Source organism: Wyeomyia smithii, chromosome 1, assembly GCF_029784165.1.
Source record: "Wyeomyia smithii strain HCP4-BCI-WySm-NY-G18 chromosome 1, ASM2978416v1, whole genome shotgun sequence".
NCBI lineage: Eukaryota > Metazoa > Arthropoda > Insecta > Diptera > Culicidae > Wyeomyia > Wyeomyia smithii.
Window position 1 is genome coordinate 126983627 of NC_073694.1, and position 24856 is coordinate 127008482.

General features: G+C 35.4%; 1 protein-coding gene across 1 annotated transcript; it reads left to right on the top strand.

Moving 5' to 3' along the window:
* Positions 1–24131, top strand: LOC129718101 (homeobox protein HEX homolog pha-2). The gene is made up of 3 exons (XM_055668523.1): positions 1–583; positions 23524–23723; positions 23782–24131. The coding sequence occupies exons 1-3, from the start codon at positions 175–177 to the stop codon at positions 24094–24096; spliced, it is 924 nt and encodes a 307-aa protein (XP_055524498.1). The 5' UTR covers positions 1–174; the 3' UTR covers positions 24097–24131.
* Positions 24132–24856: the final 725 nt, after the last annotated feature.

Below are 24856 nucleotides of genomic sequence, written 5' to 3' on the forward strand. Positions count from 1 at the left end.
GAGTTACAACACCTGAATTTCTTACATGCGATAAAACACGCTAACCACAGTGCGTAAAAAAAATATTTCAATTTCTTCGTGCGCTACTGGTGAATTGATACGATCATACGTATCGAAGTTTTTTTTAAAGATTGTTTGATAACGATTGAAAATCGCAAATAGTGGCAGTGTGCGATGGAGATGGGTTCATCCAAGCGCAAGTCATCATTTAGGATCGATGATATTTTGCATCAACAGGCAGAACAGCAGCAAATGTTGTTCCACCATCAACAGCAATTAGTACAGAACAGTGTTCTTAAACAGTTGTCAGATTTAAATGCCGTTCAACCTAGCTCTTCAACTTCACCATTAACAACGACAGATTATTGCAGTACACAAAAGTCACCTTCTAATTCGCCGGTGGCCATTCAGGCCGGCCGAGAGTCTCCAAAGAAACCAACGGCACTCTATCCAAACCTGCTGGAATTTCAAAAAACCAGCTTTCCTCTGCATCTTCAGTTTGGAATGCCCTCGTTCAATCCTGCACTTAGTCCTGCTCTCAATGCCGCTTATCTAGAGCACTACGCCAACGTGTTACACAAAGGTTAGTTTGATAATAACATTATGATGTTATTATATTAGATAAAAATTAGATTGTTAAAAAAATTAATTTTTCTATGGATTTTCCATTACAAGTGGTACGTAAAAGCCTGTTTCAAAATTATTGCAATATACATACGAACAGTTAACAATTTTTTTCAGAAAGCAATTTAAACGAATTTGCCATATAACGGAAACCAATAAAAAACTGAACTTACGATTTATTTTGTATGCGCATGAAAGTACTCTGATAAAGAGACTGTTCCGATATTACGTGGACTGGTCGCGAGAGTGGTTCGCCATAAATATGCATCAACTAATCCTGCTAGCGCAATATCGACGCTCGCTAACAAGCTTATTCGAAGTAATTTCCCTTTGAACGTTTTGCCGGTCAAAGAGAACCGCCACCGAAAATAGGCGGTAATCTTTCAACTGTAAGATTTATAGACATCAACCATATCAAAGCGATACGTTTGCGTTGATTTACAATCATCAGTAACAATTGTGACATTTTTTCACTTTCCGTTTTTTTTTTTTTTGTACTGTTTGCTTCTGATAAGTTCAAAGCAATAACTGCGTGTAGCAGACTATATTAATACGACATTTCAACAAATATGCCCCTACCACACAAAAATGCGAACAACTGTAACCAACACTGAAAACCCTCGAATTAATCTACTTGACGGTGAAATTCGCCTTTTTAACAGTTATAAGAAAATTAAATCTAACGTCCTTAAGAAAAACAATAAATTAAAACAGATTTAGTTAACTACATTTTAATTGGATTTGTAGTAGAGGTGATTTTGTACCGGAATTTTCTTAGCCCGTTGCCGTCCTGAATCCGAAATACCTTGAATTTTGTTTACCTCTTAGGTGCCCGACGAAGTAACCGGGTACCCAAAAATTAAAATTCTTGTTATTCTTGCAGTTATCATCCGATTTCGATAGTTTTAGCACTTAAACATTCACCAACTTATTCACTTCGAAAGCACTGTTAGCGGTGCCCCGAAAGAATTTTCGCAATACCGGAAATCCGGGTTTCCGGGGATATATTCCGAAACTGATGACGTTCATGAACATTTAAACAAAATCTTATTTTTTATTTGTACAAAGATTATAAAATTACTTCCACAGGCCTCTTTTAGGATTTTGTGTGTTATGGAGATATGCCCTAAAATGATCCCTTTGGAACAAATTTCAACAAATAGATAAAACAAGATCAAATACCATCCAACATGGGTATTTCCAGATGTCTAGAAACCCGAAAACGACTTTTGAATTCCAAAATGGCGACTTTAGGTTCCTGGAAAAGAACCAAAAACGACCGAATATCAGCCATAATGGGTATTTCTGGAAACGAGATGATGCCCAGAGACGTGAAATCAACTCTAGATGCCATTTTGAAACTTAAGATGGTGACTTCCGGTTTCCGGAAAATAACTAAAGTTGACCAAATACCAAAAGAGAACCAAAAATTCGGATGATGCCTGGAAACCAGAAATCAACTCCTGACACCATTTTTAACTCCAGATAGTGACTTCCGGTTTCCGTAAAATAACCACAATTGCCAGATACCACCTCATATGAGTACTTTCGGAATCAGGATGATGTCCAGATACCTCAGAAAATCAGAAGTCACCATATTGAATTTCAAAGATTTTCGCTCGCTGGGCATCATCCCGTATACGGAAACACCTATATTGGATGGTATTCCGCCAATTTTGAGTTTCTTACAAAAACCGGAAGTCGCCATTTGGGAACCCAAAGTGGCGTCGGAGATCGTTTTCCGGTCACTTGTATCATTCCGGTTTTAAAAATACCTGTATTGGATGGTATTCAACCTTGCGTTTTTACTTTTCTAAGGTCACTAGAAGCTCCGGTAAAATCGGTTCCGGGAGAACCATTCTGAGGGCACAACGCCCAAAACCATAAAAATGGCATGTGGTAGTTGATTGTATGAACATTAAACCAATTATTTTAGGATTCTGTCCAAATATTCATAAAATTCCTTAGTTTCGGAACATTTCCCCGGAAAACCGGGTTTCGGGCTATTAAGAAAGTCCTACGGGGCACCGTTGACATGTATTCCAAGGTAGATAAGTTGCTGAATCTTTAAGTGCTAAAACTATCGAAATCGCATGATATGTAACTGCATAGTTACAAAAATTTTAATTTGTGAGTACCCGGGCACCCCGTCGGGTACGTAAGGGTGTTTATTCGTCGATACACTTTATTTAACGAATTGTAAATCGAAAACCTTTGGCTGTATAGAAAACTGAGTCAGGAAAAGTTATGATGAACTAATAGAGCTTAGCGAAAAAAAACTGAACGAAAACCACTAAGTTTTGAATTTTAAAACGGATAGTTGACTTTTTTCTTCGTGTAAACATTAGACACATTCGTGTGTAACGCGACACCATGAGGAACCGACTTTGATGTACATTTTAGGCTGGATATTAGAAATTAACTTGAAGAGCATATGATTAAACAGGTCGTAAATAATGCCAACTAAATGTACTTTCTTATGATTTAGATAGTTGTATCATGCACTGCAACCCGATACATTTTGTAACGCGACACCTTCGCTGAATATCTGCTCTGCTTTAAGTTTTTGAACCATGGTTTCTTATAGACATTTGTTCCGGAGACAAAATCCAACAAAATGACATATTACAACATAGAAAACACTGAATTTTGAGCGAAATGTTCCCAAAAACATTTCGAAAACATTAAAGTCAAAGGGAAACAAGTAGTTTATGCAAAGCTATCACTTCGCACCCTCCACTTTTCGACTGACAAGCAAAAATAGCTGTATCATTATGAAACATTGTTCCTTTTTACTGAAGCCTCGGCAAGCAACTCATCCCGTTAGGATTTCTCTGCTGCAATCTCACTCAAAATTGCACTCAAATTGCAAATTTGTTGAGGTTTCCAAGATATACCTGAGGTAAGAAAAGATATGAATCCGTTTTTTTTTTTTGAGTTCGTTGTGGCTTGGAATATTAGGGTATATTAGGTAGTGTCGTAACCATCAGGTATTGAGTGAGTTTGGTAGGAATATTGTTAATTTATAATGTACCTAGAGTTTGATGAGTTTAAATGAATGTTGAAAATTTTTCTTTATTGCTTTATTAAGGTGGCTGTCAGCCACAGGCTAGTTCGCCACCGTGTGTTGAAAAGGTATCATTCAGCAACTCCCCAAGGAACGAAGTGAAGTGTAATTGCCTGGTTGTTTTCGTGTTTCGGAGGTTTTAGCATTGAAGACCAACGAGTTTCCATCGTTTGATATTTAGGTATATCGTGTGGGTAAAATACGTTTTCAATTTTCCACTAGAAGTAAAAACATTACCAGAGTATATATGAGGTTTCTGTTTATTCTGTGTCATGTGGCAATGATTATTGTTGATGTGTTTTTCGTAAATAACGTGGTTGTTTAAAACAGTATTTACGCCAAAAAGCAAAGAAACTTAGGAATTGAATCAATTGCTTATGTAACAGCATAAGTCTATTTGAGGTTAAAATAGTCAAATACACTGTTTTACACTATTTTTTGAAATTATGGTATATTCGCGTTTCCATAATTGATTTTAATTTGCAAGCACAAAGATATTTTTACATTTTTAATGTTATCTGAAAACCATTCTAGTAATTTCCCATGGGTTTCCATTGGCATTGAATATGTAATGATCTAATTCCAGTGAAAAGCAAACTCTTCACTTCTAGGTGGATATAATTTGATGCAGATGACTATTATTTATCATGATTCCATGTTGGTTTATCAATATACACTGACAAAAGCTCGAAAACTCGTTTTTGGTAACTTTATAAAAACACATAAAATTTTCTTAACGGGACACCATAACTTTGACCCTATTGTAACTTTAAATAGAATGAATCAATTTCACATACCAGCATATGCTAAGGAAGGTCTCATCAAGTACTAAGAAAATCCTGAAAACTACTTTTCTACAGTTTGTAACATTTGCACAATACGAAAAAAAACTACTATTTTCGTAACGCGACACCATAATACAGGACCTGTTTTCCAATGACTTACCAATTGAATCTACAAAATTGCAGCAACAACTGCGTTTAGGCGGATTTATCATCCGCCCATAAAAACCCTTTACTTTCTGATGTATCATAGCTTCAAAATAGTATCATTTAAGCATATTTTTTTAAAATAGTATCAAAACTATGATTTTACTTATCTTTTATGAGTGTTTTAATTCAATCATTTAGTCAAGTTTTGCATGTAAATTCAAATGAAACAAACGTTTTCCGTGAAGTTCAATTTATCCTCTTTCACAAAGGTACAGTTCTGGGTCAAATATGCAGTTTGAAATTTTGATGTCTGGGCGTAGAAGAGCTAGGTATGTGTCATTAGGTCATAAAAATATTTTTGTAAAAAGTCCAAGATAGACTAATGTTCAACGATTTTTTCCTAAAGGTTAAGCTTTAGAGTATTTTTAAGAAAGTTCGACTTATTCATAAAAATATGACTTTTCTTGAACTGTTTGTGATTCTCTAGCAACAACTATAAGATTGCATGATAAATAATACACAATTCACTCTTTGAGAATAAAAAGATCAGATGAAAAATTCAGAAGTTTTTTTTGCATGCATTATAGGGTAGGGAATATATTCTAAGCAGCTTTAGGAACCGCCTGTGTATTGCAGCGAAATACTCGAAATGTGTTGGGTGAAATTCAAACAGAAATATATCAATCTGTTCTCTAACTTTTTCTCTGTCAGAACTTGTTTTCAGATTGTAAAACTCAGTTAGCAAACTTTTACAATAATCAATTGAAGTTACCAATCGAGGGACACTATTCCAATCACCCCGAACCTATTTTAAGCAGTTTCCATCTGTATTGCAGGCGTTTTTTTTTCAGCACCCGAAGTGGCTCCTGAATGGCTGCAATATAGGTCGATTTGTTTCGATTGGTTATTGTTCACAGATTTCTTTGTGATTAACGGTATTTCTTATATTCATAAGACAGCTAGACAATCAAAGTTTTCGTTTCCATCATTGAAATTTTCGATATTAATCAAAATTCAGGAGTTTAAGGCCTGCTTCCTTCGACTGATTAAAATTGGCGCCACTGCTTAAGCCGTTCTCTACCCTATATGGAGCGTCAAAGCTTTAGTTGTCGGAAAAAAAGACGTCTGAGAACGACCTGCAAGGAGTTGGTAATATAGCTTTAGGAGCCGCCTGTGTATTGAGACGAAATACTTGAAATATATAAAGTGAAATACAAACATGAGTATATCGATTTGTTTTCTCTGTCAGCACTTGTTTTTAGATTCTAAAACCGATTTAGCAAACTTTAACAATGATCAATTAAAGTTCCCTATCGAGGGACGCTATTCCAATCACCCCGAACCTTTTAAGCAGTTTGCATCTGTTTTGCAGGGGATTTACTTTAGCACCCAAAAAGCGCCTGAAGACAGCTAGTCAATCAGAGTTTGCGTTCTCATCATTGAAATTGTCGCTATTGATAAAAATTCAGGAGATCGAGGCCCGTTTATTTCGACTGACTAGAATAGGCGCCGCTGCTTAAGCCGTTCCTCACCCTACCTACACATAAAAATATACTTTCAGTAAAACGCCGACAAGTGAAGATGAGCGAAATGTGCATTTATATACACTAAAGTCGCTTTTGACGCGGGGGATACGTGCCGCGTAAATTCCGGAATCTGCGTAAATTCCGGAATCCGCGTAAAAAAAACCTTGTAAATTCCGGAATCCGCGTAAAAAAAACCATCGTTAATTTTGCATTCCGAGTGAAGGGAAACCGAAATCAGGGCAAAAAAAAATACCGCGTAAATTCCGGAATCCGCGTAAAAAAACCGCGTAAATTCTGGAATCCGCGTAAAAAAGCCGCGTAAAAAAAACGCGTGAAAAGCGACCTCAGTGTACATATACATACAGACATTTAGTATTCGACATTAGACATTAGGTATATTTCTTAAAGTCCAGTTTAAAGTGTGATCAGAATAAAATTCTCAAAAAAAATAAAATTCGATGTGGATTCCATCTTTTTTTAGCATCCACTAATTGAATTTTTTGATAAATATTAGGGACACTCAGCTTTTTTTTCCTAGAAAGGTATATAGACCGTTCCGATATTTATAAATACACTTACGATCAGCCGTCATTTCAAATAACGTGCAGTATTCAACCAAACGTTGGCTGCGTCCTGTTGTTTACATCCAAAAGAAACAGATGCTGTCATTTTTTCTAACATTTAGTGCGAAATTTTGAAAATGCGTGGCCTTTTTCCCGAGCAAAGAAAGCGAATTGTGCACAAATGGGGCACCGTGAGTGGTCTTTCTATAAGAAAATTAGCCAGAGAAGAAGGTATAAGTGTCGGAGCAGTTCAAACCTTATTGCGAAAGTATTGTGAAGAGTGCACATTTACTGATGCCCCAAGACGTGGTAGAAAACCCGGGCCTGTTGATCCCACAATGGACAAAAAGGTTAAGGAATACTACAAGCGGCACCCTTCAGTATCAGTACGAGATGTGGCGAGAATGCTTGGAACCTCGGCGAGTAACGTTATGCGTGCCAAGGGAAGAATGGGTCTGCAGACCCGTCGGAAGCAGAAGCAGCCAAAACGAAATCCAAAACAAGCTGAATCTGTGAAACCGAGAGCTCGGAAGCTTTATGACAAACTTCTGACCAAAATAATGGGGTGTGTTATCATGGATGACGAAACCTACATAAAACTGGACTATAAGACTCTGCCAGGACCGCAATTTTATACATCACCGAAGGGAAAGGCTGTCCCTGGACCAGTGAAAGCCATTTACACCGAAAAATTCGGCAAGAAGGTATTGGTTTGGCAGGCCATTTGTGAATGTGGCAAAATATCTCGGCCATTCATTACGAATGACACAATGAATGGTAAAATTTACGTGAAAGAGTGTTTGCAGAAAAGGTTGCTACCCATGGTTAAGCAGCATAACAATCCTCCAATCTTTTGGCCCGATCTTGCTTCCTGCCATTACTCTAAGGATGCACTAGGGTGGTATAAAACAAATAATGTCACATGTGTCCCAAAGGAGATGAATCCTCCAAACTGCCCTGAAATTTGCCCTATTGAAACTTTTTGGGCTTTGACCAAGGCAAAGCTGAGGAAATATGTCAAACCAGCGGACAATGTGGAAAAATTTTAAGAAGATTGGCTTAAAGTGGTAAAAATGGTCGGAGAACACACTGTGCAAAAGCTTATGAGTAGTGTTAAGAGAAAAATTAGAGAACTCGCGTATCCTACGAAAAATAATCCCAACTTGAACTGAAACTGGAAAGAAAACACTTATTATCTATATTTCAGAATCAAATGACCCGAAAAATCCTGTATTTTTTGTTTTATTCAAGAAAGAAGATGTATTTATAATTTTCGGAACAGTCTATAGCAATCACTGGCAAAACCGAAGGTATAAAAGTGCTCCGAATCAGTGTCATATGGAAGGTCTAGTTGCCCCATAAGACGCAATTGATTGGTTTTGCAATTGGACTCACAATCTTCACCCTTTTGCAGTAATTTTCAACAAACATTTTTCAATAGTCATTTTTGTTCTGGCTGAAACAATGCTCAAATGTTTCTATGGGTAAAAGATGTCATTTTGTGCAATTGGTTACTTGTTTGGAATTACGACTCGTTTTTAAGAAGCTATGTAAAAAAATTTTAATCATTAATTTACAAAAAATTTTAATCAATTAATTTTACATTTGCTTCATGTATGATGTATTAATGATTAAAAATATTTTCATAGTCAAAACGGTTTCTTTGATTGGTGTGACGTCTTCGGTAAAGTTGTAGATAAAAGTTTTGTCTTTCTAAAACCTGATTTTTTTTTTGTGGAACAAGTAAAAAAAATATTTATTGAAAAAAATCTTATTTCAAAAATCTATGTTTTTTTTTTCATAAAAACTGTAAAAGATTAGCTAAACATTGGTGGCTGTCCGGAAATTAGAAGCAAAAAAATGTTTTTTAGAAAGAAACACGTTGTTTACTTTTAGAGAGAAACACGAATATATAATTGTGAATTAAGTATCTCAAAATACCCACTTTTGTAAAATCTATATGATCTGTTTTTTTTACAAAAACTACACATTATTAACCTACAAAAAATAGTTCACTGAACTTGGAGAAAGAAAAACAAAATAACTTGAAATTTGTCAAAATTTCATATGGTAAATCATATAGTAAATAAGTTGTTCATCGAGAAAACTTATAAAGTGATGTTTTAAAAATGTTTAACCAACTTTTGTAAATGTTTCAAAGACAAAGAAAGGTTTTATTTACTTACGATTGAAAAAGGGTTTTGTTTTACTTTTAAACCTCGACACGAGACTCGGGCCCCGGGCCCCTCAAAAGTTCAGATATTTTTTCTTCCTACTTGCAAAAGTGGAAAATCTCGCCCAGTGCTTCTAAAACTCAATAGATAATTTTTCCTCATAAATCTCGAGCCAAACAATAATCACGTTGTCAAGATGAAAGAGGTTATTTTAAGTTAGTCTGACAAGGTTAAGTACTTGGGACTAATTTACGATTAAAAAACTTATTTTCAAAAAGCACATTGGGAGTATACAAGCAAAGTCCATCAAATGTACGAGATGGGTAAAAAGCAAGGCAAAGCCTTGGTGCTACATTCCGCTTCGGAATTTGACATTCTGTTTTTTATACACAGACTTCGCAGCCGAGTGTACAGGACAATTGCGGGGCTAGCGATACGATCCTACTGACACCAATAATCTCTCCCAGACCGAGACTCGAACCTACGACCGACTGGCTTGTTAGGCCAGCATCGTACCTTGAGTACCACAAAAGATTAAAATGACGATCGTGGTCCAAATCTTACAAAAAAAAATCGTACCTTTAGACCATCTGGGAGATATGTACGAGATGTGTATATCCTCGCATTAACAGGAATTCTAAACTTTGTTTAAAAAACAAAACTTTTGATTTACAAATTCATAAATTCGAATCATTGCTTCGATTATTTACATATTTAACTGCGAGAGTTACTTTTCGAACCTATGTTCTAACAACGTACAATATTTTAAAGATGTCTAGAGTTCCTCTATTTCCGAGACAAGTGTAAAGCTGTCCCGTTACCGTAAAATAGGGTTCGAGTTATCCTACAAACCAGGATCATATGAACCAACTAGCTCAAGATAATTGAGATTGAAGTTTTGCCACACCAAAGATTTCTTCAAGTTGTAGTGGACTTGAAATTACTGTGATTCTGATGCTACTATTTCAATGCAAATAGTAATACAATCTTTTCATACGAAAAATGTAATCAACACTTCCCTCCCTCTTTCCCCGTCCTTGTAGCCTTTTGGAAAGATGTGTCTAGGATGGCAGTTTTTGCGTTATAACATCGATAGACGCTCCTTCAAGAAACATCTCTATTATTATACAACGCCTACTAAGATACCATTGTGATTGCAGCATTCTATGTAAAAGCGTTTTCGTGCGTAATAAACTCCAAAATCTGACAAATTTGAAAAGGATGCATCACTGGAACGTTATATTTTGTTTTTTTTTTTCTGATAAGTAATTCCTGCGTAGAATCGTCTGCTGGCTTGGTAAAAAATCAAGATTGAAGAGAAGGGGGCATTTTCAAAAAATTGCAAATTAAGTTTCAAATCTAAAAAAACGCAATGCTGGCTATACTGCCGAAAAAATGATCACGTAGTTCGATTATACATCTAATACCCTTCAAAATGAAATGTCAAGGTTACTTGTAGCTCCAAGGTCCAAAGGGCCGAATATCATATATCACTCGACTCAGTTCGACGATCTGAGCATTTTCTGTATGTATGTGTGTGTGTATGTGTATGTGTGTGTGTGTGTGAGTGTATGTGTGTGTGAGTGTATGTGTGTGTGTGTGTGTAAATGTATGTGTGTGTTTGTGTGTAAGTGTGTGTGTAAGTATGTGTGTAAGTGTGTCAGTGTGTGTAAGTGTGTAAGTGTGTGTGTATGTGCAACTTTTTAATCTCACTCGATTTACTCAGACATGGTTGGACCGATTTTTTAAAATTATTCTTAAAGGAAAGGTCTAGTTCCCTATAAAACCCTATTAAATTTTATTGTAATCGGATTTTATTCTGCATGTTATTTACCAAAATGTAAAAATCGCGAAAGTTCATTATCTCAGAAAATACACAACCGATTTGAAGAAAATTGGTTTTAAATGAGCGGGCTACCTTAAAAACCCTTTACTTTTGAAATTTATAAAAATGGGACATATGGTTTAAAAGTTATGGACTGAAACGAGTTCTGGAGACTATTTAAAACAGCAAATTAAACTTCAAATCGAAAAAACGTACTGTTGGAAATACTGCCGAAAAAAACCATTAGTTCGATTTTACCTCTAATACCGTTCAAAATGAAATGTCAAGGTTACTTGTAGCTTTTCAGGGTCCCTAGATATTTGCAATTTAAAAAACTTTGGATTACTGAGTTTCTTCCCAAAATACATCGACTCACAAATTTTGATTGAAATCGAAGATGGTCGATGCGTTTCCTCGGACACTTGAGATGAAATGACCCACATCTTTCATATGTTTAAAACCAGAATTCCTTGTATTTTCCCTTGTTTTTACAAAACCCTGAAACATGTAAATAATGACGAGCAAAAAATTGAATCATATAACAATCTACGTATACGCAGACACCTCAGACCAAAACATCACTGGTTAGGCACGTACAAATGAGTACATTCTTTAATTCAAAATAGTTAAAAACAAAATTGTAACTCCCCTCCCCTCACCTTAAATCCCCACTAGCTCGTAGTCGGCCGCGAGATATAAAAATATGCCTCCCTCTTTTCCCTGCTAATTTAAAATTTAAAAAATGTACTTGGCTCAGTTAAACATAAATTGTATCGTGCCGTGTCAGATAAACTATTTTAAAACTAACAATCTACGTAATCTGAATTTAGCCTTTAAGGATATTATCGAGCAAAATTTTCCCTTTCGCTAAGGTTTTGGTTAGTGGTGTCAACTCATACAAAGGACCAATGAAATGGAAAAGATAACAAATTTCCATTTCATTGGTCCTTTGTATGAAATTAATTTGCGCATAAAACCTACTTTTCAAGTTGCATCCCATCTTAAATTACTGCAAATGTCTATGCATGACATCTCGAGATTTTTTCTCGATAGGGGAGTGTCACCCCTCCGGATCTCGCCCGAAGCTTGCGGGACTAGGAGGTAATCTTCAGGCCTTCAGACGAACGAAAATTTTCGACCCGCTCTGATAACGTCATAGGGTGAACATGTTAAAAACGCTTCTCGAGGCATAGCTCCTGGGTCCATTTATTAAGAAACATGCAGAAAATCATATATGAGACTATTTGGAATCCCTAGCAATTCATGAAACAATCCTTCCATGCAAATTCGACATATATTTTCAAGACTTTCAACCGACGGCTGGTTCACCTCATTCAATGTTTTCTGCTACACGCAAAAGTTCAAGTCTTGTACAATCATGTGTCTTCCCAATTCGCACAAATTTTGCACTAAAATCGCACAATCAATGTGTGAAATGCATAATGCATAACAAAATGTACTGCAAAAACATTGACATGATTAAAATCAGAATATATATCATATACACGAGAATCGTGATGTTCCAGTAAACTTCAGTTTTGGGTGAACGATCATTTTGGGGCGCTCGAAAAATCGTGCTTCACAAAACCAGAGTCATGAATAAAAAATGCAAAATGTTCCGAAAAAACTTTATGTCTTTTTAATTGTTAATGATTCAATGATGTTACTAAATTACCGGATTCATGAAAGTGAACCGATCAGTTAATATTTTCACTAATCTAGTCAGTACCTATATTATCAGCATTGATTGCTGGTCGCACTGTTTCAACGAGAGCAACCAGTTGAAAACATTATCATTACCAGTACAAATCAAATTGACGATACTAACACCAGTGGAAACTTTTTAAGTGTAGTAGTTTGGAGCTGCCAAATACATTAAAAAAACGCTAGAGCATGTTTTGCGTTATGCCCAACACGCAATCATTGTACTGGTTCCAAACTACATCAACAACTGCGCTAAAAACGCACAATTTTGTACTGGCTTTGCACCATCCATTACAGCTACGGGCGAAATGCCCCACCTCCAGTCGGGTGGATATGTGTCATTGCTTTAGTGTTTACTTCTGAGACTTCAAGCGCTGTTTCACTCCGTGTGCTGAACTGTGGGTGGGGCATATTAGCTTTCTGCATTGGGGCATGGGCATGCTATATTGCACCTGGAGAGTTTTCCCCGGTAGAATGGAAAGCTTGCGATTTCTTTTTTTATAAATAAGTTATAGTGTTTTTGTATAATAGTAATTACAAAACAAAGTAATAACAGCAGTGCATTACCTACTAAATAGTGTATCTAACTGCATATAAAATTTGTTGTTTGTAATAAAAAGAACAACAATATTGACCAGAAAACCTGTTTTTATTTCAAAAACATTTTTTTTTATTGCTAAATGTCGTGAAGTATTTCATGGCTTAGATAACGGGCCGAGAAAGCCATCATATCATCGAATCTCGACTGAACAAGTAATTGGAAACACTAACCGTTGGCTACAGAATATATATAGAATATTCTCACATCAGAGATTTGCCTTTTTTCGCGGCAAAATCTCTTCTCGATTTTTCACCACTTTATAACTCTCTCTTGAAATTTTTTTACAGCGTCCAACAATTCTTGATTCCTTGAGTTTTTAATCAATTTCATACATTCTCAATTTTATGCACTGATATTTTTTTCAATTCGATCAACCTAATCATTTCTGATTTTTTTGAAAAAAAGTATTTTTGCCTTTCTCCTAGAAAGGTATAGCAATCACTTGCGAAACCGAAAGTATAAAAGTGCTCCAAAGGGCCGAATGGCATATACCACTCGACTCAGCTCGACGAGCTGAGCATTTTCTGTATGTGTGTGTGTGTATGTGTGTGTGTATGTGCAGATTTTTATTCTCACTCACTTTTCTCAGAGATGGCTGGACCGATTTTCACGAAATGATTGCAAATGAAAGGTCTTTTCTCATAAGACCCTATTCAATTTTATTGTAATCGGATTTTTAGTTTAGAGGTTATGTATCAAAATGTAAAAATCATGAAATATCATAATCTCGAAAACTACACAACCGATTTAAACAAAATAGATTTCAAATGAACGGGCTACCTGAAATACCCTCAACTTTTGAATATCATGAAGATTAAACTTGTGGTTCAAAAGTTATGAAAAGAAACGTGTTATGAAGACTGTTTAATCTCACTCATGTTTCTCAGAGTTGGCTGAACCGATTTTCATAAAATCAGTGTCAAATGTAAGGTTTACTTGCCCCATAAGACCCTATTGATTTGTTTTGCAATCGGACTATTACTTTGCCTGTTATGTTTAAAAATGTGGAATCCAGCTATGAAAAGTAACATATTCCGAAGACTACTTGGACTCACTCACTTTTCTCAGAGATGACAGAACCGATTTCCACAAAATTAGTTTCAGTTAATAAGTCAAGCTGCCTCATAACACCCTATTGAATTTTACTGTAATTGAACTGTAACTTCGTCTGTAATGTACCGAAATGTGAAAATCACGAAACTTCATTATCTCAGAAACTACACAACCGATTTGATCAATATTATTATCAGATAAGCGGGCTAGTTAAGGGTTAACTGATGAATTATGATTGAACACGTTGTTTCAAAGTTTGGCTGCTCTATACGTTCCCATTTCATTTGATTATAATCGAACTTGAGCAACCGTTGTGTATTGAATTGTTAATATAACAACGAAAGTCTATTATCTCAAAGATTACACGACTTATTTGAACATAACTAGTGTCATACGAACGAGTCATCTCTCAAACTTACAAATAACAAACTTCATAACAATTTGATATGTGGCTCAAAAGTTATGGAAAAACCTAAATTAATCCACCTAGCGGTGAGACCCAGCCTTTCTCATTCGAACTTATTATTTGTTAAAATAGATTTACACCAACACTTAAAAAATACACCTTGATAATTTCTGCTGGATTTGTTATTCTCTTGTTTCTGTTCACACAACTATACCGAACATTTAAAATATAACATTCACACACATATGAACATACATTAACACATATACATGCAAATAACATTAAATCCTTTCAAATATATGATGCGATTTTGTTTTTGATCAAGGTATAATCGATTTGTACTCATATACTGCGTATAAATATTTAGATTGTTTATATCAACTTTAGTTAGTAGATTTTAAATAATTTATAATTAAATGTTCCTTATAATTTAATTTGAATTCTTTAACGCAGTTGATATTACTAATCGTTTCTGAGGGGCATCCAATGAATGGGCAAATACCAATCAATATGGGTTCTTGATATCTGGATTATACCCAGTGGCCAGAATCCGACCTCAAACCCCATTTTTAATCCAGATGACTAATACGATTTGGGGTAGCGGTGTGATACCCGGAGGCCAGAAATTATCTTTAGACGCCGTTTTAAATTACTAGACAGTAGCTTCCGGTTTCTGGAAACCAGTCTAAAAGGGACAAACATTACGCAATGTGAGTTTTGCAGTACCCGGGGTGATGCTCAGAGGCCAGGAATCAACTCCATACTTCATTTTGAAAATCCGAATTTGCGCTTCCGGTTTCTGGAAAACATCCTTAAATTGCCAAATATAACCCAATAAAGGTATATCCACTCTTTGGATTTTAAAATATTGATGTTGTATTTGAAGGAATAATTGGAGCATAGTATTTGAAATTCGACGTAATATAATAAATAAATAAATAAATAAATAAATTTGTACTAATTAAAAAGTTTTTTCTATCATATCATGTCGTAATTTCAAACTCACACAGTCCGTTCATTTGATACTTATTTTGTTCAAGTCCGTTGTGTAGTTTCTGAGATAATGGAGTTTCATAACTTTTACATTTTGATACATAACAGACAAAGTTACAGTCCGATTATAATTAAATTCAATAGGGTTTTATCAGGCAACTAGACCTTTCTTTTGTAACTTATTTTGTGAAAATCGGTCCATTCATCTTTGAGAAAAGTGGGTGAGCTCGAGCAGTCTTAGAAACCTGTTACTTGACATAGCCTGATTTCCCATTATTATACATAACGGACAAAGTTAAAGTCCAATAACAATAAAATTCAATAGGGTCTCATTTGGCAACAAGACCTTCCATATGACACTAATTTTGTGAAAATCGGTATAATTAAACTCTCAGAATGCTTCTAAGACAAGAGCAAGAAATCCCCAATTATTACTCCTATTTTCCATTAGAGTAGATTTTCTGTTGAAAGTTTGTGAAAAATGAGATATTCTCAGCAATTGAACTCCTATCCGTCATTTAAAATTTAATTCAGCCTTCTATGTTTGTAGAGTCCCAGAAAATCGATTATTCTCAAAAAAAAATTTTCCTGGATGACATCTAACCTTGACCTTTCATACCTTTCTAAGTCATTTGACATAAAAATTAATTTCATTTGTAAAGCAGCAAAAATGAAAGCGACCAAGCTGATCTGAAAAAAGTAACTTTTGTGACCATTTCTAGAACTAAAAAGTGACCAACTTGCAGCCCTGTATATATACCGTACGGCGCCCTAATTCTGCGCGGCTCCCAATTCTGCGCACTTCAATCAAAATGTAGATGCCGTTTAGCAAAAGAAAAGATACATAAGCAGAAAGTGGACAGTAATTATATAGGAAATCACTTCCAAACATCATTTTTGAAAATCTGCTTTAAATTGATTTTGTTTAACACTTGACCCCTCTAGTTCCCAGTGCCGCCCTCAGACGGTCTTTAGACATACCTCTAAAAAGCTTCAATCAATACTTAAAAACTGTTTGTAAAGTTTCATAGTTATTTTTTCGAAGTCCTTCTGAAATTTAACTTGGGCACTAAAGGGTTAATATGAAGTGTGCAAAACTAAAGTCAACTACACAATGGTACAGACCTCCAACAAACAAACAATAGACAACCAGCGAGGACAAACATACCGATTAATCTCAAATTATGATAGGTGTCCACAAATAAATATGTTGTAATAAAACAGATTGTTCTATCGACAAACGAAGGGGGCTTAAGAAGACGCCAGCCAGTCACATGATTACACGGGGCTAGCGTTATTGGCGCCGCAATGATCCCATCCTTCGTTTACGGTATAATCCTACATCGAAATCAGTGTGCTTTAGAATACTCAATACATTGTCCCCTACACATATTGTGTGAGGTACACCTTTCGAGGAAATATACGTTAAACACTTTCATGAACCTCCACGCAGCAGTAACATATATAGGCTAACCCAAAACTAACCATACGGGTGCTGATAGAATGCAAAGAGCACCGGCTCGCCATGGATTCAAACTGACAAGCGAAACTGTCTGCTGCATAGTCCCAATGCTAGTTGATCAGCAATCAATTATCGATGTCTTCCTCAAGTCAACGACGATTTGAAATTTGAAAAACAGTCAAAAGCGTGTGCGCCTATCATTGGCGGCGTAGGTTTGCCCATCTGACAGTCGCAGATTGATAAGTCAGCAGTGTTCTGACGGGTACTCGCATACCATCATGCACATAGCCAGCGCATTAATTGGCTTCTACTAGATAATTCAGATGGAGGTCTTAGGTATCAGTTCCGTGTGCAAGTGTTCACATTTGGATTCAATTCAATTATTTCATAAAATTATCATTTCATATGGATTAGTCAACCGTTTGTAATCTTTTCGTACTCGAAACGATAAACGATAATAGATAGCACGAAGAAAACGAGTTCATAACCGTTGTCCAAACTGTTTATCACTCGAGTGAATACAGAAAAATTGCTAAAAAAGTATAGCGTTCATAGCAAAGCTGTTCGCCGCTGGATTTGCCTAATTCCAAAATCAATGTTCAACCAGAAATGATAACGATTAGCTTCGGCACGTATCGCAATGATCTAGCTATCTTTGCACTATCTGCAGCAGTGATTTGGGGTTTATTTGTCAGCGAATCCGTATCAAAATGACACCTTTTTCCTAGGGCGATTAATCGACTGTGGTTGGAATAGGGGATGGACAAGCAAATAAGACTATGTGTTGATATGGAAAAATTCAAGGAGCAGTAACGGCTTCTTGCCATAGGCGCAATTTCAAGATAAACCATTCGTGCTAGAGTGCATAATTGAAACAAATTAGTACGTCAAACATGTGGGTAAACTTGGCACAGGATAATATAAAAACCAAACACAAAGCCGTGATATAATATAAACAGAATATGTCCTGGATCGTAGGCTCAAACCACAAAAGAGGCATCAACTAATTTGTATTCCATAAGAAAGAGCTCGATATTTATTCTCCTTTTAATCGCAAGCAACTGTAGGGGTGTGGTTTCTCATCGATTTCCAAAAAATGTGATTAATTTGAAATCTCGACAATGCTCCACGAGATGAATAATTATACGTTACACAAGCTCAAACTTGTGCCGTGTCAAATAAATTATAGATAAACAAAAAAACAAGCTCAAACAAAGTGTAAGACCCAGCAACAAAATTATTTTAAGTTGCATTGTTGGTTATTCAACTTTGGAGAGTCTGAATGAAACAATGATATCCAGTTTTCACTTTATTTTATTCTTCAAATATTTATTATTTTGCATTGATTGGAAGGCGTATCAATGTTATTCCTAACATATTGAATAAAAGATCTAGTTCTTTCATTTGATATTAAGTTTAACAAAATCGGTTCAGCCATCCTTGAGAAAATGAGAAAGAGAGGTGAGTATTATTTTCACTCAATCACGCGCACATATAGAATTCCGAGACTAGACGAATTAAGCCGAACATTTTATCCACACCTAATCCGTTGGGTCCAATTTAAAAATGGTTTCAAGTCTAATAGTATATCTAGCAGAAAAATAGGTGAATATATAAACATGTATGTGGGCTTGGACTCATGTTATATGGCTAACTGAACATGTGATAAACATTCATAATTTCATTCGAAAAAATAATTAGAATTCAAAGATATAACTTTTTGTTTCAACTTAACACTCGTCATGTCAAAAACTGTAACAGATATTCGAAAACTCAAATAACTTACACTCATCGACTGTGATTCTCAATTACTTTAAAATCAGGAAAAAACAATTCAGTATACGCAATCAGTATCGGCGTGCAAAATAAAGAGTGGGTTGGTAATTATTGCAACAAATTAGATTAACTGGTAAAGCGGTTATAAAGTTATCAAAATCAAACTAAATTCATATAGTAGTTCAGTATATGTTTTACTTGAGTTTACACAAGTTGATTTAATTTTTAGATGAATTTGAGTTTTCACTCATTTTTTACTCGACATTTTTGATTGACCCCCAGTTGTACAGTTTTTTCTGATGTTTAGTTTTCTTCCACTACAATTAACAATTAACAATCCACTACAATTAACAATTTCCTTTTCGTTTTTAGCCTCCCCAAACGTTGGTCAAACAATGTTTGTGCTTCATCATGACTTTATATTTAGGTTCTGATGCCCAGATTCTACTTAAAAACAACGATCAGAGCCCTCTCATTTTAGTGCGTTATTTTTGATTTTTGGTCCTGCTTCTGACTTGTGGTCAACTGCCATACGTTCCTATAATCTTTGGATGACACCTGATAAACCGTTGCAGGTGTCAACCCAAATCATGTATATTTACCAATTTTCCCTAGTAACGACGCGATAATCCAGGACTTTGTATGGGGGAGAACAAAATCCTTTCGACCACGGTTTGCTAATTTCGTTTGATCCGGTCCGGAATCCCATTGACTACTGCAAAATATTTTCTTCTCCTAATTCAGAACTGAAGCCGAGGTTGCTCGTGCGATTTTGTTCATTTATACACAGACTTAGCAGCTAACTGTGCAGCCAAGTGCACAGGATAATTGCGGATTGAATCGGTTGAAAAATAACCGTGTTTAAACATAACAATGTGAGCTAAGGTAAAAAACAGGGTTTTGGCCATAACATATAATTTTCGTGGTATTTGAAAAACTTCAAGTAAACGCGAAGTAACACTTGACTAAAGGTACAACCCACACTAAGTCACATCAGAAGTTCTTGCATTTTTACATCATTCGTAGCTACGTGAAACAATTGTGCGATAGAAGCCAAAAATCTTGTTTTTCTTAAAAAATATATAACTTAGCCAAATTTCAACCGATTTCCGCAAAACTACTTTCGTTTGATTCGGAATTGAATATAGTTTCAAAATTACAGTATATTTGTGGTATGTTTCTTACAAAAATAGACGGCAAATTTCAAATTAAATTGAAAATTGCGTGAAAAATCTAAAAGATAAGTTTCAAACTCGAATAACTCAACATGTTTTGTTGATATTAGAACAAATCTGTATATATTTTGAAAGTTCTATTCGTCCCCTTTCTAAAACTGCTGAAATATTGAAAATCGGTTGATAAATGGCTGAGGAAAAAAAAATTTTTTTACGCTGAGGTCCAATAAACCGTATTTTGACCATAACTTCAAATTTTGGGGATGTTTTGAAAATTTCTAGTATTAGCGAATGTTACACTCAACAAGACCTACAACCTACACTAGGTCACTCCAGAAGTTCTTGCATTTTTTTTTCATTTGTAGCACATATAATTGAAGAATGGACGAATATTTCATAGACATGAAATCGAGAAAAACGCGTTTTAAATGGTTTTGTTAGTACAAAGGTTTTGAACGTCCATGAAAACTTTTATAATGAGTATATCACCCTTCATATACAGTAGTGGAAAAAATATGTGTGAGCATTGCCTATAAAGTCTTTTGCATTTTAACCTATCATGTATAAGGCATACTTGAACGCAATACCTCTGTGAGATTGCTTACATTATGGGCGATGAATAGGAAAATGCTATCTGTCAAAATTCATGGTATTTTGTCCGTGAGCGGAAAAAACTTTCGTTGATCAATATTTTAAGTGGAAAAAATAATAGGTGTAAAGTAAACTATACATCGTGACGTGACTGTTAACACGGTTAACACAATTTGTTTATTTAAAATAATTGTTTACGGTTTTCTGTGAGTGGAAACAGTAAGTCTATTCTGATAATCTAATATTTCATAAGTTGGGTTTATAGTTTTGTTTTTTGTTCACCGGTAAAGGGTCGCGCTAATCATTTCAGCCCTGACACAAAACAGCTGATCAAAAACTAACTACAAAATGAAGGTGAAACTTTCAAAAAAAAATAGCAGAAACCATCGACTGCTCATAGAATATAGTTGAAAAATCTGTTAAATGCCAGAAGAAATCAGAAACACGAGCGTGGAAAAGAAAACTAGTTCTGGAATGACCGAAAGTACTGAAATTCGTAAAAAGATGCATTCCTCATATCTATAGCCATCGAAACGGAACTTGATTTGAAGACTCCTTTTTAAAAGTTTTTCAGGCAGTACTAGCACGGTATTTACAATCAATCAGGCGGATCCGGATGGTTTTAGACGTCACCTTCAATTCATGTTTCGTCTTGATGACTATAGATGTGAGAAAAGCATCTTTTTTACGATTTTCAGCACTCGGCGGTCGTTCCTAGAACTAGTTTTCCTTTCTACCCTCGTGTTTCTGATTTCTTCTGGCATCAAACAGATTTTTCAACTGTATTCTGTGAGCAGTCGATGGATTCTGCAATTTTTTTGAAAGTTTCACCTTAATTTTGTAGTTTTTGGTCTACCGTTTTGTATCAGGGTTGAAATGTTTACCACGACCCTGTACCGGTAAACAAAAAGCAAATCTACAAACCCAACTTATGAAATATTAGTTCATCGGAACAGACTTACGGTTTCCACTCACAGAAAACCATTTTTCAGTAAGCAAATTGTATTAAAAGTCACGCCACGATGTATAGTTTACTTTACACCTATTATTATTTCCACTTAAAATATTGGTCTATGCAAGTTTTTTTTACGGTTTACGGACAAAATACCATGAATTTTGACATATAGCAATTCCCATTCCACTGCCCATAATCTAAGGAATCTCACAGGGGTATTGCGTTCAAGTATGCCTTATACATGGTAGGTTGAAATGCAGATGTTTTTATAAGCAATGTCACACCTATTATTTTTCCCACCACTGCACAGTGGTCCAATAAGGCAAAAAGGGGAACTTAATTCCATAGCGCCTTTTACTTTCATCCTAGCTTAAAAGTGTTTTCGGAACAACTGTTTGTATGAATGACCCGCGAAATCGCAAATTGTCAAAAAGTATGAAAAGTTTACTATACTAAAAAGAAAAGAAATAACTTTTTTGTGTTAAGATATAGAAGAATAGTTTGTTTAGCAAAGTTGTAGAATATTCAAAAATATGAAACTTTGTTGAACAAATGAAAATCCTATCTTCTTTCGGTGCAAAGTTCTAAAGTAAATTACATGGACCTTACTTAAAAGTTAGTTTTTTGTACTTAACTTTTGTTAGTTGCATTTTACACGAAAGTATTGTTCGGAAAAATTGTTAGGGCACACAAAACACACATTTTTGCCAAAGGTCATATATCTCCAGGACTTTTCCTTTCAAAGTTATATCATATTTTAGCTTATTTTTTCCATAACTTCAAGAACGTATAAGTTAAAAAGATGCAAGTGGAATCATGATGTCAATACTTTTCTTTGAAGTTAAGCTGAAGTACTATAAACTCCTCTAGGTTCCATTTGTCCCAGTCCACCTATATTAGAGTACGGCGAGAATATGTTACAGTAGGTTTTCATATATCCAACATACTAACTTTTTGTGTTAAGAGATAGAGGAATGGTTAATTCGGCAAAGTTTTAGAAAGTGCAAAAATATGAATACTGATATCTTCATTGGGTACAGAGTTACAGAGTATTTTCTGTAAAAGTTACCTAAAAGTTAATTTTTTGCACTTAACTTTTGTTAGCTACATTTTACAAGAAAACGTTGTTCTAAAGAAGCATTTGGGCATACAAAACACACGTTTTTGTTCAAGACCACACATCTCCAGGACTTTTCCTTACAAAGTTATAGCACATTTCAGTATATTTTCTCGATAACTCTAACAACGTATAGAATTAATATTAGGTGGATTGGGGCAGATGGAACTTATAACAGTTTTGAGCACTCGAGCTAGACTTCGAGAAAAAGTATTAACTCCATGATTCTACTTGCCCCTTTTTACTTTATAGGTTCTTAAATTATGGAGAATTTAAATCGTGGTAATAATAACATTAGGCAGGTCCGAGAAAAAAATCTTGTCGCTCCAAATATTTTTCGTAAAAAAGCAAAATTCGATGTAAGAACTATACGGTCGCTTACCTAAAACCCGTAACCATCAGTCCACAAGACCATCTCGAAAGTTTGACAATATAATATACAAGGATAACACACTGGTTGGCCTAAATGCGTGTTCTTGGATATCAGCCAACTTCTGAATTGTTTTGGATATTAACCAAAATCGTTCAACATTTGCTGTCTCTACAATTGCATTTTTCGACAATCAGTTTCCGTGTAGACGTTGTTTAGAATGTTTATTTTTTGATAATGGGCAGTGTTGGTGAAACGCAATTTGAATAAATCCTGCTATTAAACGTGGTGAATAAGCCCCAATGGAAAACTTTCAAAAATCGATAAATAGTACAGCTACAATTTTGGAAAATATTAAGCAAAGATTGTAGAGCATGATTCAAATATTGCAGAAAAAACGATAAGAAACAGGAGAATATAGAAGGAGATAGGATCGCGGCTAGTTAAAATTTTGCCGCAAAGACGTGAGGGGGCGAAGTTGCTCAATTAACAGTAGGGTATAGTAGCTTCTGAATTTAGCTGTATACTACCTATAATAAAACTCTAAAATACCTTTAATAAAACTCAATACCAAATATAGTCGATTTCTAGAATACCATTTATTTTCAGCGTCACCTCGGTTGTTTCCATTTTACCCACCACACTACAGCTACTTGTTGCCGCCATGTGGTTCAAAACGTAAAGGTGGCCAAGTTCGTTTTACACCCCAACAAACGCAGAATCTGGAACGAAGATTTTCGAATCACAAATATTTGTCGCCCGAGGACCGTCGGCATTTAGCTGTTCAACTTAAATTAAGTGATCGACAGGTAATAGTCAGATACATTATATACGAGTATTAAATAAAGAATACATCGAGTATTGTAGGTCAAAACCTGGTTTCAAAATCGCAGGGCGAAATGGAGACGCGCCAACGTCGGAAGTCATTCATCTGAATCGCCAGTTGATATGGGAGAAAATGTGAGCAAAAATTCCAATCCTTTGGCTGTTACGTCAACAGTTGAAGCGACTATAGATCCAATGAAAAAATACTCCAATGATTATAACGCATCCTCGAATAGCGAACCCGCTGAACTTTATGATAGCAAAAACTCCGACAATTACTCAGAACATGAAAGTTCTAGTGAGGCCGAAGACAGTTGTTATGAGGACGGAAGTGTGTCCTCAATTAACGTAATATAGATATAGATCAATCCATAAATAGTTTCAACATACGCACAATAAATTATTTCATTTGACTTAGCCAGACATAGCGTCGTCTCATTTCAAATCTAGTCACGTATCACGAAAGACTCCGCAATGTCTAACCACTTGGCAAAACATCGTTTGGGCAGCAATAATCGATTGATAAGCTCAACGCAGTATATACTGCAATACACCGTGTGTGTAATATTTACCTGTTGGCATCCTGTACCCTACATCATCAAGCAATTAATCACAACCAATTGCTCATATTTTTTCTTTGGAACACCATTTATTCATTATTTTGTCACAGTGATAACGCAAAATTTACCCTATTAAATAGTCATTCATTCACGATTTGATAGGTTTTGAAATCAACCGATATCGGCCAAGCTACATGACATTCCATCCATTCTTAATTGATCATCCAATATTGATATTGCGCTGTTTTCAGGTGCCCGCATATCTCGCGGCTTACTTAGACGGCATCGATAATTTTTTTTTGATTTTTGATTGCGTCAAATCAAGCAGTTCTATCATCCAAATTATATACCATTAAGTTAAAGAGGAAGTTGTTTGTTTTAACTGCAGAACACACCCAATGTTATAATTACTGTCTTCAGGTGGTGGAAATCAGACACAAAATCAGATCACTCTAATCTCCAACCAGTATTTTTTTGTCATGTAGACATTGAATATTTCTGAATCTCTTTTTTTGTAATGAACTATGATAACCACCTATTTGGAGGGCACTTTATAC